The sequence below is a fragment of the Silurus aristotelis genome, assembly GCF_946808225.1.
Source record: "Silurus aristotelis genome assembly, chromosome: 1".
NCBI lineage: Eukaryota > Metazoa > Chordata > Actinopteri > Siluriformes > Siluridae > Silurus > Silurus aristotelis.
In genome coordinates this window covers 42,894,996-42,912,945 of record NC_139574.1, presented here as the reverse complement: position 1 = coordinate 42,912,945, position 17,950 = coordinate 42,894,996, and the positions used below count along the sequence as shown (strand labels likewise).

General features: G+C 44.4%; 1 protein-coding gene across 25 annotated transcripts in view; it reads right to left on the bottom strand.

Moving 5' to 3' along the window:
- The window catches only part of srcin1b (SRC kinase signaling inhibitor 1b), a 34,387-nt gene extending 16,805 nt beyond the window's left edge, over positions 1-17,582 (bottom strand). For 11 of the 25 annotated variants that reach the window (XM_083541041.1, XM_083541062.1, XM_083541043.1 and 8 more), the window contains exons 1-3: positions 16,643-17,582; positions 10,191-10,416; positions 4,867-4,890 (exon numbers count right to left, since the gene is read on the bottom strand). In XM_083541041.1, coding sequence (XP_083397167.1) covers positions 4,867-4,890; positions 10,191-10,379 — 213 coding nt within the window. In that variant the 5' untranslated portion in view covers positions 10,380-10,416; positions 16,643-17,582. Of the gene's footprint in view, positions 1-4,866; positions 4,891-7,933; positions 10,417-12,704; positions 12,828-16,642 lie in introns of those variants that run through there. The other 14 variants (XM_083541053.1, XM_083541054.1, XM_083541048.1 and 11 more) reach the window with 8 other exon arrangements.
- Between the last annotated feature and the right edge of the window lie 368 nt (positions 17,583-17,950).

Sequence of the window (17,950 nt, the reverse complement as noted above, 5' to 3'; positions counted from 1 at the left end):
GGACAGTCAAACGATGTAAGCACCGCTGCATCGTTCCCTTTAGATGGAAATTAAGTAAGGGGTAAAATCCCACCAATTGGTAATGTAATAAGCCGGTAGTCAAATGTCGACACAAACACACACACACACACGTGTTAAATCAGGACTACAGAGTCGCAGAGGATGTATGAGCAGCTAATTAACCTCAGGTTCTAATGATTAACAAGCTAATTATGATAAGGCAACCCTATTGATCACTGGCACAGTGTTTTCCAGGATGTCAGGGTAACTACAGGTCATCAAAAGGAAAGATTTCTATGGCTTTAACCTGTGCTGCCTTTCACCAATGTGAAGAGTGATAGAATCATAAGGTATATATTATTACATTGTGCGATGGAACTCTGGAACCAGGACAGCTTTGCAAACCTGTGTTTGGCAAAGCACCAATTTGGGATTCACCTCCTGCTCTCAGGACAGGATCTATTTCAGCGTGCATCAATAAACCAATACGGTGCATTATTACTGTTAAACGTTAAACGATCTTAAATTAACTTTTCAAAAAACTTTTCATGTCCACACAGGAAGGGTCTCTGACGGCTCAAAAAGTTTCCATGAGCTATGATGATCAGCTTCTACAGATCTAAATTGCTCCTAACAAGCCTACAACGTTTGTTAAGGGAGTTTTGACCGGATCCTGAGGTTGGTCCCTGGAATTACCATCGCTGCATTATTTAAATCCAATGAGTTAGTATTGCCATTCCCTAGTGGCCAAACGTGGAAACTGCAACAGGGACTAATAAAAAGTTGGGGGTAAAGTTGCTATTTACTTGCCACATGTACATTACAGAACGGTGAAACTCTTCTTTGTTTATCCCAAAGATGTTAGCTGGGGTAAGAGCCCATGGAACACGGAGTGTTATAAAAGCCTTTTTCAAGGGCCCAAGAGTGGCAGCTTGGTAATACATTTGAGATTGCGGGTTGCATCTGCTCTAATACATTGTAGTTCTGGCTAAAATTTAAGTAAGTAAGAGTAAGTTAGTATAGACTAAAGGCATGTAGCTCTTTGGCTAATTATGTTTTACCGCTAGTTTCTTATCAGGTGATCAATGGTTGATTAGCTAACAAACACTAGGTTTATTATCAAGAATAAGGTGACGCCATTGCTAGCAGCCAACATGGTTGATTAAGTAGTGAATCTAACAAGCTTTTGGAAATATGGTCTGAAGTGTGCAAACAGATCAGTGGCAGAAACTCTGCAAAATGAAGAGACTCTGGAGACTGTACTGTTCATTACTGGTCCAGACTGCCAGCTCATTAAGCACTTTGATGTTACCTTAGCAACAGTCCTCTCAGCGCAAACCATCATGGTATAATTGACAGCACATAGCTGGTGGAAACCGCTGGAGACGGAACAAAAAGCACTTGTCTTAAGTTTGTGTGGAAAAAAAGGCACAAAGTTTGTGTGAACCTCAACAGAAAGATGCATCATTGAAGTGAAACTTTGAGACAAACAATGAGCCGTATTAAAAATAAACCAGAAACTCCTGCATTTTCTCAGAGTGTCAGGACGATAGAGGCATCAAGTTATGGGTCCCCTTACCTTCCACAACCTTCACCAGTATAAACAGGTTACTGAAGATAAATTATAGTCTTGAACTTTGGTTCCAGGCCCATCCTGGATTTAAGGAACATTTATAGTTCCATAACAGGGCATACTTAATTCCACTAATAGGGTCTTCAAACGTGAAGCAAACTTGAAGTCCAAAAGGGAGATCCAACCCTTAAAAAAAAGAAAAAAAAAAAAGCAGTTTTTAAAATAAACCAGAATCTCCTGCATTTTCTCAGAGTGTCAGGACGATAGAGGCATCAGCTCATGGGTCCCCTTACCATTCAAAAAGATCAAATAGTGCAATATCTTCACAAGATGATAGGTGTATCTCTCAATCTTCAGAGCCGACACTGAAATCCCATTTCTCATTATGAAGATCTCACAACCTGATTTGCTCTGTCCCTGCCATATGGTGTGTATATAAGAAGAACAGGAAAAAAAAAAAAAAAAAAACTTTGGAAGCAAGGTTTGTTGAATACTCAGAATAGAAGCTCTGTTTTTCTAGATTTATCCAAAAGTCAGAGCAAAATCTGACCCCTTCTCAGCCACACAGCAGATGGGACCGCCCAATAATCAGGCGACAAAGTACCAAGGCCGTTCTACTTTTTCCTGTAACTGCTTTGAGGGAAACTAAAGCACTTCCTCTCACCAGACGCTGGACCGTATTTGGGGCACTAACCCAGCTGGAGTAGGTCAAGGATCCAAATGTGGCCATCTGTTTCCCTCTGTACTGTAGCATAAATCTGGTTCTTCTCTTTTCCCTAAGGGAGCCCTCAGTAATTTTACATATTATTAAGAATTTTTTTGTACTGGGGCAGCTCCAGGTTTAAAATATTCACCCACACCCACAGGAACCTACCTCAAGAAAAATATTTACAGGTAATTTCCTTGGCAGACTGAAATTAATCTAATCAACTTTGAGTCAAAGTACATGACCAGATCTTGGTCTTGGAGGCTAGGTTTGGTGATTTGGTCTTGGAGGATGGGTCTGGGATGCTTAATCCTGAAGGGTGGGTCCTGGAAGCAGCGTCCTGAAGACTTTGTCTTGGAGGCTGTGTCTGGGATGCTGGATTCTGTAGGCTGGGTCCTGGGGACTGGGTCATTAGGGCTGGATCCTGGAGCCTGGATTCTGAAGGCTAAATCCTGAAAACTGGATTCTGGGGGCTGTGTTCTGTGGGCTGGATCCTGGAGGCTGGGTTTTGGAGGTTAGGTCCTGTAGGCTAAATCTAGGAGACTGGGTCTTTGAGGCTGGATTCTGGGGGCTGGGTTCTGGAGACTTTGTCTCTGAGGCTGGGTCTCGGATGCCTGATCCTGTGAGCTGGGTCCTGGGGGCTGGTTCTTGGGGTCTGAGTCCTAGAACCTAGGTCTTGGGGACTGGGTCCTCTCTAGCCTATGTCTGGGAGGCTGGGTCCTGGAGGCTGGATCTTGGCGGCTGGGTTGATGCTAAGAAAAGCATTTGATGGTAGACAGAAGGGGAAGCATGGTGAAGATCGGTAAATGGTAAAATCTTTTGAAGCGAAAAGTCAAATGTATTGCTCTAAAGTCTGCAGATTTTTGTGCTGGTCCAGTGTGCACTGCAGACAGTAAAGTAGGGAATCAGTGAGATGATGAATGCTAAGGAAATCTAAACAGATTTTTGATTCATCATGCAATTCCGTTGGGAAAATAACTGAGTGGTAAAAATGTTCCTTCGCATGATAATGACTCCCCGGCCACACTGCAGAGGCTATTACAACACACTTGAAGCACAAGACAGATGGGCAGAACATCACTAAATCAGCCACCTCAGAGCAGAAACAAACATTGCTGAAGCCGTGTGAGATTTACTGACTGGAAGATTAATTGTTCCTGAATAATTTCTTCAAGCTTGTGAACAACTGACCATCACACCCTAAACTGGGGCCACAAAGTATCGGATGCCCTTCGTATGCTGCAACCCTGTGAACCAAACCCAATCCATGTAGACATAGTTTGTGAAGGTTGGACTGGAGGATATCAAGTGTCCTGATCTCCTCAACACCTTTAGAATGAACTAGAACACCAGCTACCTGATGGACACGTTTGTCCTATTTGAATCCATTGAAATACAGGTTCTACACTGGACTAGCCGAACTGTCCTATCTCGCTGTTTATCAGCGCTTTATTTTATGCAGCTGATTATAAAGGGCACTGAACCCTCAGCGTGTTACCATAATGTCATCATGAATGATCACCAGATCCCTGTGGAGCAATTTTAAATCCCATTAGAAAACCGGTTCATTCATAGAGAACCGATCACGGCTCAGCAGATCAACATATTACAGGAGAAAATGGTTCTTCAATGGAGTTTTCCTATGGTGAAAGTTCCTTGCTGCATGAAGAGGAACCTTTCGCACAATATTTATAGCATCAGGGAGTATATCTTCGGTCAAAAGTTTGTGGACGCCGGCGCATAAAATTGGTATGGGAATCCTTTAACACACCCTATTACCTGATATGATAACCTTCATCCGGAGAAGGCGTTCCACAAGGTTCTACCTGACTTTTTTTCAGCCATACTGGAGCTTCATGAAGATATGCTTTCCAAGGGATAAAAGTTGAGGAAGATTCTCCTAGAGCTCTAGACCTTTTTTGGGATGAATTTTTTAGCTTGACTGCAACTTCAGGCGTCTTTACCTCCTCATCTAGATCACACAACTAGACAAAATCAAGTGGAACATCTCATCTTCCCCAGAAGAGTGGAGCTTAGAACGGCGAATGGGAATCAGCAAATTAGGAGATGGGTGTCCACAAACTTTTGACCAGAGAGTGTCTTCAAATCATAAACAGGCTTCAGATGGGGGATTATGATACTGAGATACTAATCAAGTTACCTAGCAACTATTTCTAAAGGGGGCAATTAAACTTTCCCTAAATGTGCTGCTGATGTGTGTGTGTGTGTGTGTGTGTGTGTGTGTGTGTGTGTGTGTGTGTGAGGCTCCACCATTTCTCCTCTCTCCAACCGCGGAATAATTCATGTATTAAACTAAGTGTAAATGAATTGTCCTGCTGCTTATAACCCGTAATGTGATAATATAATAAACACAGGAGCCATCACTGAATCCAGGCGGGTTTTGTGTGTGTGTGTGTGTGTGTGTGTGTGTGTTTGTACACTCGGTGTGAGAGCCGAGAGATGCTGAGGTGTGCGGTTAGTGGAAACTCCAGGAAGCATGTGTGTAGATAATCTGATAAATCATGCAAACATTCAGAGGGAAAAATAGCAAAAGAATCAATGCACTCATTAATTACAGTGTACTGACCTTAAAGCTCCAGTAATGCGGTTGCTAAGGGAGAGAGAGAGAGGGAGGGATGGAGGGAGGGAAAGAGGGAGAGAGAGAGAGAGAATATTAAACACTTACATTCCTTTTTTACAAAAAGCACTTGTCCTAGACAACTAAGTCACTAGTGGAGAGGAAGAATGATCAAAGACAAAAAAATTAAGACACAATGGAGAGAGAGAAAGAGTGAGGGGGAGAAATTGAGGGGGAGACGGAGGAGGAGAAAGAGAGAGGGGAAGAGGGAAAAATTAGGGCGGTTGGGAGAGGGTGATAGGGAAAGAGGGGGAAAAGAAGTGTAAGGGTGGAAAGAGAGAGGGAGAGAGAAAGAGAAAAGGGAGGTAGGGAAATAGAAGGAGAGAGGGAGGAAAGAGAGGGTAGAGAGGGAGGAAGGGGGAGAGAGAGGGAGAAACCGAGGGGTAGAGGTGGGATGAGAGAGAGGGATAGAGATTTTGTGGGGAGAAGGAGAGGAAGAATAAGAGATGGGGAGAGAAAAGACAGGAAGGGAGAGGGAAAAGCGATTGGGAAAGAGAGAGGAGGGAAGGAAGGATAAGGGGAGAGGGAGAGAGAGGGAGAGAAAGAGGGAAGGAGAAGGGGCTATATCATTTAATATCATTCTTACAATTAGAATTTAAACAGGTGAAACACACACACACACACACACACAAACACACACACACACACATACACACACACATCATAAAGACGTCACACTCTGTTAAATTTTTGTCACAGAGACACACAGACAGATGGTGAAATCGTCTGCTGGCCTTTATTATAAAGGCTAATTACAATGCACTTGGACTGCCTAGTGGCTGTACACACACACACACACACACACACACACACACACACACACACACACACACACACAACGAGAATGGAGAGCGAGATGGTTATTTGAATACACTTATGCATATTCGCCTCAGGCAAATGCACCTTTAGGTGAATGAGACATCAACCTGTACACAAATGTGTATAAACACACACACACACACACACACACACACACACACACACACACACACACACACACACACACACACACACACCGTCTTCATTACACACACATGCTGCTAGATGCACACCAGGACAAATCAGTAGTTTGGATGTCTTCGACAAGCAGATTTTGTGTTTGTCATTTTCTTTTCTTGCTATGCTGCTATTTTGCTGTGTTTTTACGTGGCCGCGAATCGCACCTGAACCCCCACCACCTGCTCCACCACATACATCAACATGTAAGGGTGAACCAGCAAAAAAGTTTGTTGGGCTGATTGCTATCCAGGTGCTAGCATGGATGTGAGCGGAGATCGGCACAGATCAGATGCACTGGCTACCTCAGACGCTACCTTAGACGCTTCCCTTAGACGTTACCTCAGACGCTATCGTGGAGTCGTTTGTTTCTTTTTCACACCAGAGCTCACCCTGACATGGAGAAACGCAACCAAAAACACACATCACAAATCATGATGCATGATAGATCATTAGCATATTAACATTCCTAAGGTCTACCATCCACTAGCTAGTTAGTAACATTTACTAACAGCTAGCTATTGTTTATTATTATTCAATAAAATTGTAAGCATAATGACTGCTAGGAAATTTGCAGAAATGGAAATCGAGGACTTTTTTGAAAACACTAGCATGAACTTGAGGTAGCTCCATGAAGAACTGATTAAGAGCTATTGAGCACCTTTGGGATAAATTGTTCATGCTGATGGCATCTCAGGCCTCCACACTTTGTTTTCATTAGTACCCAACTTTACTAATGCCCTTGTGGAGGACTGAATCACCACAAAAATCTCCAAATCTCCAAAAGATCTCCACAAATTTCTCCACAAAAATCTGCACAAGAATCTCCACAAAATTCTCCACAAACTTTCCACAAAAATCTCCTCAGAATAAACACAAAATCTCCACAAAATCTCCACATAAATCTCCACAAATTCTCTACAAAACTCTCCACAAAAATCTCCTGACAATCTCCATAAAATCTCCACATAAAATATCTTTACAAAAATCTCCTCAAAATCAACACAAAATCTCCACATAAATCTCCTCAAAATCTCCACATCAATCTTCACAAATTCTCCCCAAAATCTTCACAAAATCTCCACAAACATCTCCATAAAATATCCACAAACATCTCAAAACCTCCACAAAATCTAATATAGCATCTTCCCAAAAGAGTAGAGCTTATTAGAACAAATAAACATAATAGTTCTTCAGATCTTTCCTGCAGGGTCATCTCAGCCTTACATCACTCTCCAATCAGGTGGAAAGGTAAAAGTTCAGGAAATTATGTGACCTCATATAAGAGACGTAGCTAGGAGTGGCGGCCATCTTGGAAAACCAGGGTTTTTTTCTTCTTAATTTCTTCACATTATCTCTCATTCTATACCATCGAAATATGATTAAGAGAAATGAGATGTGAGCTCCTGGGGTGTGGTTTGATGAAAGTCCATGGATGTTGATAAGATATGTAAGTGAGAAGATGTTTCTTTAATGTTTTGTTTAATGTGAAAGAGTTGTATTATGGGAACTTCGAATCATAATCACATTTTAAGGGAAGATGTATTGTCATATGAATACACACACGACATATTTTTCGGTGTGTGTGTGTGTGTGTGTGTGTGTGTGTGTGTGTGTGTGTGTGTGTGTGTGTGTGTGTGTGTGTGTGAGAGAGAGATCAGGAAGCAGAGTTGAGGGATGAAATTGCGACACGGTCTGCATGCCAAGCAGGCTCATGTGCCCACCCATTCTGCCCTCTCTTCCTGCGCACACTTTCTCACACACACACACACACACACACACACACACACACACACACTTATACATACTGCGGCAGGCTTTCCAGCCACACCTGCTGCCCACCTCATGCCCCAATACATACACACAGTGACAACACTTCAGACACTAGCGATAGCCATCAACAAAACACTACGTCACACACACACACACACACACACACACACACACACACACACACACACACACACACACACACACACACACACACACACACCTTTCCTAACACAGTCTTCCGTCTCACCTGGTTAGACGCTCATTATCCACAGCACAGACTAGTTAGATAGACCATCTCTCTTTCTTTTTCGCTCTTTTTTTCTATCTATTTCTCTCTCTATCTGTCCATCCCTCCTTCCCTCTCCCCCACTCTTTCTGTTTGTTCAGCGCAAATTGTTCATGTCTTCATCGATTAATGAACGTCACATACCATCGCTAATTAATCCTCCTCCCTCGTGTGCCTCGTTCCACCCCTCCTCTCCTCCTTCGCTCTCCGTCTCTCCATCCGTCTTTCCGTTTTCTCCAGGCTGCAGATCACAGAAAATCCCCTGCCTCTGGAGCTTTGCATACCTCTCTCTTTCTCTCTCTCTCTCTATATATATATATATATATATATATATATATATATATATATATATATCTCTTTCTATATTACCCTCGCTCCGTGTTCCCTCACTTGCCCCTTCCTTCCCTCTCTCCCTCCCTCCCTCCTTCACTCGTTCTCCCTCTCTCCACCATTACGGCCATCCATCGTTCCCTTTTCCTCAATGTTCCCTGGATAATACCTCTCCTCTCTTTTCCTCTCCTTTCCTCTCTCCGTCTCTACAGTACATCGCTGTCGTTCCTTCACCTTGCCGGGTTCTCGCCATGTGATCTCTTCGATCGCCCTTATACGGGCGCCAGGTTGCCATGGAAACATCTGACTCCACCTGCCTCCACACCCCTCCCACCACCCACCACCACCGTCGACACCTTGCTCATTTCTGTTGCTAACAAACAGACAGAGCAAACAGAAAAAAAATAAGGAAAGAAGAGGGGAAAAGAAGGGAAGGAAGAAAGGGGAAGGAAAAGAAAGGAATGAAAGAGAACGGAAGGGAGGGAAGAGAAGGAAGAAGGATAGGAAAGGGAAGAATTGGAATGGCAGGAAGGAAGGGAAAGGGAATGAAGGAAGGGGAAGGGTAGGAAAGGGAAAAGAAGAAAGCAAAACTAACGGAAGAGAAGGAAGAAATGGAAAGGGATGGACAGGATAGAAGGAAATGGATTAAAAGAAGTTTGAAATGAGTTGCCTGAGGAGATGTTTTGTATTTAAGGCAAATCCTAGTTGGCTGAGTTACAGCAAGGACATTTTTAAAGTGTCTAGACAAGTCTCAAGAGTACAATGACTTCATCAAGCTTAATTCTGTCCATCATACCGATGAGGGGCAGGGAGTACTTTCTTTTGAGCAACCTGCAGATAGGTATAGGTTTGCACTAGTCCTCTGATCTTCTGGTAGAAGATGATCACAACAGAAACCAGAGGGTAACAAGCACTTGTCCGGATCTTCCAGTGCTTGGTCCCCTCTTCGTCCTAAGGGGCGCATCTTAGACACTATGCTAACACCACTGATTTTCTCTTGTCTAGACACGGTGTCTGAGGCGTAATATGCAATGTCGCCAAAGGTAATAAGACACAATGTTTTCAACCTGATGTTCTTCTTCTCAAAAGAAGAACAGTTGTATAGGATGTCTCTGGATGTGCTAGCATAAAATTTTCCCTTTATTTAAACAAGGAAATTGTTCCTGCACATATCTCCATCATGATATGCTTTCCATGGGGTTGGATAATGTTGAAGATCTCCTGCTATTTTTTCACCCCAGGCCTCCTCACCTTACAGCCTTACTGCCTTACCTCCATCAGTACCTGAATTTACTACCACCCCCTTGTGGTTAAATAAGATCTCACACAAATCTCCACAATATCTGGTGCTTATTATAGGAGCGAATGGTGTGGAATGTGGATGTTCAGATAGAATCACATGGTCAGGTGTCCACAAAGTTTTTGGAATACTTCAAGTATAAATGCAGAGATAAGGATTGGATAAAGAAGGAAGGAATGGAGGTGAATGAAGAGAAAGGAGAGAATGGAAGAAAAGTGGAAGAAAGAAAGAGCTAGAAAAGACATGGAAAAGGGAAGGACAGATCACAGGGTGAAGGGCAGATATAAAATGAATCAGGGGGCAAGTAAAAAGAATAGACAGATAGAGAGCCGCGATTGGAAGCCATGTGAACAAGACGGGATCTGATTAAGGAATAGAAATATAGAGGAGCTGTGTGAAGGGAAGAGTGTGGAAGGGAAGGGAAAATGGAGAAAAGGAAAGGAATGAACTAATGGCAAGGAAATGGAAGGAAAGCAAGAAAATCTTCTTCGTGATTCTTCAGATGTGTCTTCAATTGAGACAGCAATACCTTCTTAGCATGCCAAATCAAGGCAGCTAACACACACACAATCGTGCAATGGTACCTACCTGCTGGCGTGAGCAGTTGGCACTGACGAGCGTGGCAGCGTGTTGAGGTGGATATTTGCCCCGCTGTCTCTCAGTGTCCCCCGCGTGAAGCTTGGCCATGGCCTCCACGTCTGGGTTGGAGAAGCGGCGAGCCGAGTTGCCCAGGGTGTGGTACTGACGCTGGTATTCGCCGTGATCTCCTCGCATCATCGTTCCCCTCTGACCTTTTCCTCTCACCTGGCCAGATCTGCATGGAAAAAATGGTCAAATGGTCAAAGGTTGGAACTATCACAAAACAGAAATGAACAGAAAAACTTTAGCATTTTGAACCTCCTATTCCAGACTGAGCCCCCATTTAGCCCTTATTAAAACTTTCACTCTCCTGATGTTCCACTAGAGCTTGTGGAGCCACAAGAAGGACATAATAAATTCAGATACCGCTGGAGGTGAGGAGGCCTATGGTGCATGGGAGTCAGCGTCCAAAATTCATCCCAGGAGATCTTCCACCACTACAAACACCTATGGAAAAAGCATATCTTCATGAAGCTGGCTTTGTCCTGCGAATGTTCTGCTGGAACAGTTTCGGGGTCTCCCAGTTCAAGTGAACGGAACATTTCATACCCAAGTGATCCTCCGAGTTTGGTTACCAGTACATCTGGGTGGCAAAGACATGTATCCCAATACATTTTGGCAGATTAGACATAGAAATCTGAGAAACATCCTCTTTCATTACTTCATCGTCATGGGTCCCCAGGGTTCCACATCCACGGTGTTCCCAAATGGTTTTCACACGTTTGGTACAGCTGCGCGAGTCTTATCTATGAACGTAAAAGAATCAGCTTCGGTGTATTACCCGCAACTCTTCGCACCACACCGTCATATTCTACTCCTCACTTCTAAATGATATCTTTCTGCTCTGGGGGTTTGGGCTTGAAGATGCTTCCAAGGCTGCATAAATACAGCATACACACACTTACACACATCAGCTCATACAGCTTCAGGCTTCTGAGCTGTTGAGATTTGGAGGTTTATATAGAAAATGGCAGCAGGAGTGAAAGAGGGAGGGGGAGTTAGAGGGAAGAGTGGGTAGAAGGGAAGCGGGAAAAGGGAATATATGACTTGAAATAGGATATGGATAACATTACACTTTTAAAGGGATTAAACACTGCCTACTGACACAGAACTGATACAGCAAATTGTAAATCAATCAATCAATCGATGCAGCACGAGTGTCCATTTTGCCAGATCACATATTACCCCCCAAAAAACGTATCCTCTATACCTATACCTAAATCCATTGTGTTGTTTGTTGTTCATTTTTCAAGAGTGAGTCATAGGCAGATGTGGTGGTACCAATTGGCCCACGGAGTGGGGTTGGGGACCACTGGTCTAGACGAAGGTGACGAAGGATCCATGTACGGAGGAAGAAACCGAAGAACCCAGAGGGAATCCCATGGGCAGAACTTGCACAACTCCTCACGCGGAGTTGAACCGTTTCTTTCTCTCCCTCGCTATAAAATGAACAGATTTTATTTTCCCCTCCTGTAACACAGCACCCTGTTTTGTTTTTTAACTGTGTAAAACAAATGCTAATGAAGAACGAAGCCGGTGTACAAGAAGAAAACGGCAGGCACGCATGTTGGCCATGTGCCAGAAGAAAAAAATATCAAACCCACACACTCGCTGGTTAAATCTCTAGGGTTGTAGAAACGAACTAAAAGAAGGAATCGGCATCAAACGTCACGTCTCTCCATCTTACACACGCTCAGAAATCTGATAATTGATGCAGGATCAAGCCAACTAATCACTACACCGGCCTAATATTTCCGCCAGATCGCAGGTACAACTATCGTGCAAAAGATCCCTGCAACGGTACGGATTGTTGTAACCAACTTCAATCTGAGCGCCTCGCAATTTACTATCCCATTTCGCTTACGGGATAATAAACCGGAGCTCGCCCTGTTAGCAGGACAACCTCAGTGTTTTAGGTTGGACTGATGCAAAGCGCTGACACTGGAGACTCCTTCCGTTACAAAAACTTGAAACAGAATCGAGTATCATCAATAACACCTTATGACCAATCAGAGCTGAGAAAACAGCCACGCTGGGAGAAAGGAACCCTCTGGGAACCTTCCGAGAACAGGACACAATGCTGAATGCTGAATGCTGTGTGTGTGTGTGTGTGTGTGTGTGTGTGTGTGTGTGTGTGTGTGTGTGTGTGTGTGTGTGTGTGTGTGTGTGTAAAAACACATTTTTCCTGCTGTGTCAGACATCCTCAGAGCAGAAGGTCAGACGAAAGCGAGCAGCTTTCATGCTTCAGCCTTTACATACAAATTAGAGACGGGTGACCATATCAGACAGACAGACAGACAGACAGACAGACAGTGAAAGAGACAGGACAGGCAGACAGACAGACAGACAGACAGATCAATAGATAGACAGATAAACAGCAGACAGACAGAAAACAGACAGACAGGCAGGCAGACAGACAGGTTGGGGGTCAGGTATAAGCATAATAAGAAATCTTACTGCGACCTTGAGAGTCATCTAAGGGCACTGAGAATATAACATAATCCCGAACAAGGTCGTTACTCATCCCCGAGAGAGAGAGAGAGAGAGAGAGACGACACCTAACGTCTTCTCCTATCGTAAATCCACAAGGCTGCTGTGTACACAAGCCCAAGCTGTTCATGACTCAGGGAAAAGTGATAAAGAGAGAGACAGAGAGAGACAGAGAAAGACAGAGAGAGAGAGAGAGAGAGAGAGAGAGAGAGCGAGAGAGAGAGAGAGAGAGAGAGAGAGAGAGAGAGAGAGAGGGATGAACTATGAGTGCTGCAGTAATTATCCTGTGATTTTTTTTGTGACAGACTGGTGGTCTGTATGAATGTGGAATTGTGTACTTGTAAGGACCCCTTACAGATGTTACTATTCATACTGTACAGATCAGGGGACGGCGTCAGGATTCCAACTCACCTCGTGAGAAATAGAAATGGATTTACTAACGGGGACAAGACACTGAAGGGGGAGCACTGAAAGGGAAAATGCATGGGGGACGACGACACTGAAAGAGGGAAGGACACGGGGGGGACACTGAAAGGGAAAAGACACTAAAAAGGAAAGGACACTGAAAGGGATAGAGTGCTAAAGGGGAATGGACACTGGGGCTGGCACTTGGAGGAAAAGGATACTGAGGGAAGAGGACAGAGGACATTGAAAGGGAACGGACACTAACAGTCAAAGGACACTGGATAGGAAAAGACAATGAAGGGGAAAGGACATTTAAAAGGAAAGACACTGAAGTGGACAAAGGACACTCAAATGGAAAGGACACTGAGCGGAAAAGACACTGAATAGGAAAGCGTGCTGAAGGGGAATGGACATGGCACTGGGAGGGAAAGGAAACTGGGAGAAGAGGACAGAGGACATTGAAAGGGAAAGGTCACTGAATAGGAAAAGACACTGAAAAAGAAAAGACACTGATGGTGAAAGGACACGGACAGTGAAAGGGTACTTTCCAGGTGGAACAAATGGGTGAGAAATGGTGCCTCCCGGGGAGACCGTGGGACAAATGGACATGCAGGGATTCAAACAGGAACGAGTCCGGCGCGAGGACGCCACGGACAAAACGACTCCGTTGAAGAAAGTGAACGGCTAATTGGGTTTTAACTGGCATCAGAGGCGAAACAGCGTGATGTGGACACACACACAGAGGACGATTGCATGCATTCATACCTGCCAGCAGCTCTTTTCTGATCCATTTAATACTGAACGGAGACGCACCCGTGAGCACGTCGGGAAATGAAGTCTTTCAGGACGTCCCATTGTGCGAGACAGATGTTAAACACTTCAACGCTCCAGAAAAACGTGGCTTTTCGGGTGTCGGTACTTTTGAGAAGATAACGTGTACTGTGTATAAGCAGAATATTATATCAGAAAGAGTGCCAATACTTTTGGAGTTCCTGTGCTACGTCCTTGTTTTTCAATAAATTGACAGAGGAAAACAGAGTGTGACAGAGATAAGGAAGGATAGAGAGAACGTGATGGAGATATGGAATGATGGAGGGGGAAAACATGATGGAGATAAGAAAGAACAGAGAGAAAATAAGAGAGAGAAGAAAGGATGACGAGAACCTAATGGAGATGAGGAAGGATAGTGAGAACGTGTTGGAGAACGATGGAGAACATTGAGATGGAGATGCACAAGGATGGATAGAACGCGATAGTAAAGATGGAGAGAACATTACGAATATATGAAATGATGAAGATGACATGATGAAGATAAGGAATGATGGAGAGAAGGGTTCCATAGGGTTCTAAGGGCTGTGGAGTCATTTTGGATAAGGGACACACACACACACACACACACACACACACACACACACACACACACACACACACACACACACACAGGTGCGTAATTATTTCTCGAGCTGCTACACAAAAGAAGCCCATTATGAAAAAGGATGTGAAGAATAGCGTGATTCCACTTGCACCTGTCAATCAAACCAATTTGACCAATCAGCTCGCTCCAAAACTCTTACTGAAAAGACGACTGGAGGAGCGTTGAAAAGATCTCTCTCTCTCTCTTTCTTTCTCTCTCTCTCTTTCTCAAGATTCGGTCTTTACATCTGACTGACATCAAAAGGAATTTGTGTGTGTGTGTGTGTTGAAGAAGAGGAATGAGGGATAAAGAGAGACAGAGAGAGAGAGAGAGAGAGAGAGAGAGAGAGAGAGAGAGAGAGAGAGAGAGAGAGAGAGAGAGAGAGAGAGAAGCTGAAAATCAAAGAAAAGAAAGTGGGAGATTATTTGTCATTATGACAGCTGGGAAAAAAAAAAGAATAAAAGAACAAGAAAGAAAGAGAGAGCGAGAGAGAATAGTTTTACAGAAGGCAGCCAAAATAAATTGCAGGATGATTAGATAGATAGATAGATAGATAGATAGATAGATAGATAGATAGATAGATAGATAGATAGATAGATAGATAGATAGATAGATAGATAGATAGATAGATAGATAGATAGATAGATAGAGATACTTCATCTGTTCACCCCTTTCTATTTCTCTCCGTGTCATGTGACCCGTCTCACCTTGTCTTTTTTCTATTTTCCCTATTTTTTTTATCTCCTCCTCCCCGCTGTCAGTCAAATTCCGCTACGTCTTTATCATAAACCCGTCAATCTTCCTGCTTCTTATCTCTTTAATTCCCTTTGGCAGCCATACTGTTCCATCTGGTTCTTCTAACAAACTTAGATAACCTGTCTTCTCTGCCCTTCATCCGTCGCCTCGACGCTATTGTGCTCCCCCCTGTTGAAGAACGAAAGGCTGACGGGGTTCAGACCGACCAGATCTGAGAAGGCTTCTGTCTAAGGCTGGACCCACAGTCACAAGCTGCCCTGACCTTCATAGGTCAGTGTGGCAAAAGACAGTATGGGGTAGCAGAGCAGGCTGGGGCCGTATGGGGCAGTATTGGGCATTATCGGGAATATGGTGACATGGAGCAGTATGCAGCGGGATGGGGCAGTATTAGGCATTATGGGGAACAGGGTAGCATGGAGCAGCATAGGGTAGTATGGGGCAGCACTGGGCATCATTGAAAATGACATAGCATGGAGTGGAATGGGGTGATATGAGTCAGCATTGGGCATGGGGCATCAGAGAGATATCATCGAAGTTGCCCAAGTGGTCAGAAACAGGAACGGCAATCAATGGAACTTTGTCTCCAATTTGTCAAATTGCTACATTTTACTTTTTAAATCGTTTTCCGCTTAAAAGGAAGTCGTTACGCTTTTCGCCACAATTTTGCTGTACTTTTGCTGAATGAAATACAATGAAGACATGGTTCACCAAGCCTCCTGCTGCTCCCGATGATGACTAAGAGAACGACGATGCCAACAGTCAAAATTCTAATCAATAAAAATCGGTCTGTATCGGCCGGAAGGTCATTTGAACCTGCAACCTCCTGGTTCCACACATTCTGGGTTCCTTGATGAGCAAACCATCAACGAGGCATGACGTCTCCTTCTCTTTATGAGCCTCGGCTCTCTCTTTTCACTCCGCCACAATCTCTCCATCACCACTTTGATGTTTGCCCGCAGAGCAATTTCTGCCAGTGTGTGCACTCTCATTCACTCGCTCTCTCTTTCTCTCTCTGCAGACACACACATCTCTCCCATTTACACATCTTTTGGTGGCATTTAGATTCCATTAGAGTGCATTAAAACCTATAGTAGCCATACATCATCCTGATAACAGGGCAATGCTGAAGTGCATCGCTCCCTTCTTTCGTATAATTAGGTATCCATTTCTCTAAGAGAAAGCAAGCGTAAAAAAAAAAAAACAAAAAGCCTTGCATTCCCTCTCAATGCCAGATCACAACTCCTCCCCGGCCAGTTGTCGGCACTTTTCCCGCCGCGCAACGCCGCGAACCCACTCCCGCATCCCCGTGAAATTGCACTCCGATAGTCCTCCATACCTTCTTAAGCTGTGGATTCCTCCCCTCCCCTCCTCCCTCCTTCCGAGCTCTCCGTTGTCACACGGCGGTCTCTCCTTTCATCTGTCCTTTCCTAACGGCCATCCTTCTGGCTTTTCCGCCGCTTGTCTTCCATCTGTCTCGCGGATCCACGGAAAGAAAAAAAACAAAACAGGGAGCACCGGGTGTCTGCTGGTCAGCGTGGTGCCCGTGTGTGTGTGTGTGTCAGAGCGTCAAATCCATTCTACTGCAGGGGGAGCTTCAAGTCCGCATGGCACAGCCGGACCTCATCTGATATTCCTGCAGAAGACATTCCCCCTCCTCCCTCCCCCCTTCCAAGTGTTACTAGTGAAAAAACCCACTTCGGTACACACACAGCCTGAGGACGTCGGAGCGAGGAATATACCATTTGTAGGGTAAAAAGAAGTGTATGTGAAAGGGGGGGTGGAGTGGATGATGGGAAAATTACAGCAGATGAACAGGACTCCAGAGAACGAGCGAAACCACTCGGACGTACCGTAACCCGTTTTCTTTCATCTTCGATATAATGTAAGCGTGTCTAATCGTAAATAAGCAGAACGTGTCATTTCGGTACGACACGTGGTTTTAACGTGCGCAGTGAACGCGAGCGGATTGACGCGGTCGAAGAAGCAATTAGCTCGAACGCGGCGGGTCTAAACCCCATCGCTACAGTCAGCACATACTCGGCACACGTTCACAAGAGCGAAAGAAAAACGCCATCACTGGATCAGTCGATAAAGGATTTGACGTTATTAAACGAGTCTGAGCGAAAGAGAGCGTGAAAGAGGGAGAGGTTACGAAAGCGAGATCATGAGAAAGAGAGGGCGAAATCATAGGTAAGAGGGAGAAATCATTAGAAAGATCATGAGAGAGATAGAGAGTGGGACACAGATGAAGAGAGAGATAGAAAGAAAGAGAGCGAGAGAGACTCACCACCGGGGCTGGAACCCGATCCACTCAAGTCACAGGCAGCTAAAGTTTCACCCAGAAAGTGGAGAAGGGGCTCAGGTTTAACGTGACCTTAGAGGACGAATTCACACGTGACGGTGTTATTATATCGGGATGAAACGTGTGCCGTTTGCACAGACCCGTCGATACCCGTACATACACTGTGAGGGCTGCGAATTTGGAATGTGCTCCATCTTCTGGGAAGATGTTCCACCAGATTCTGGGGGAGGATTTCTGTGAGATTTTATTTGGCCACCAGGGGGCGTTAGGAAAAGCATTTTGCTATGGGCTCATGAAGGATAAATGATAAAAATCGATCGTAGCTCCAAATCCTCTGGTCAG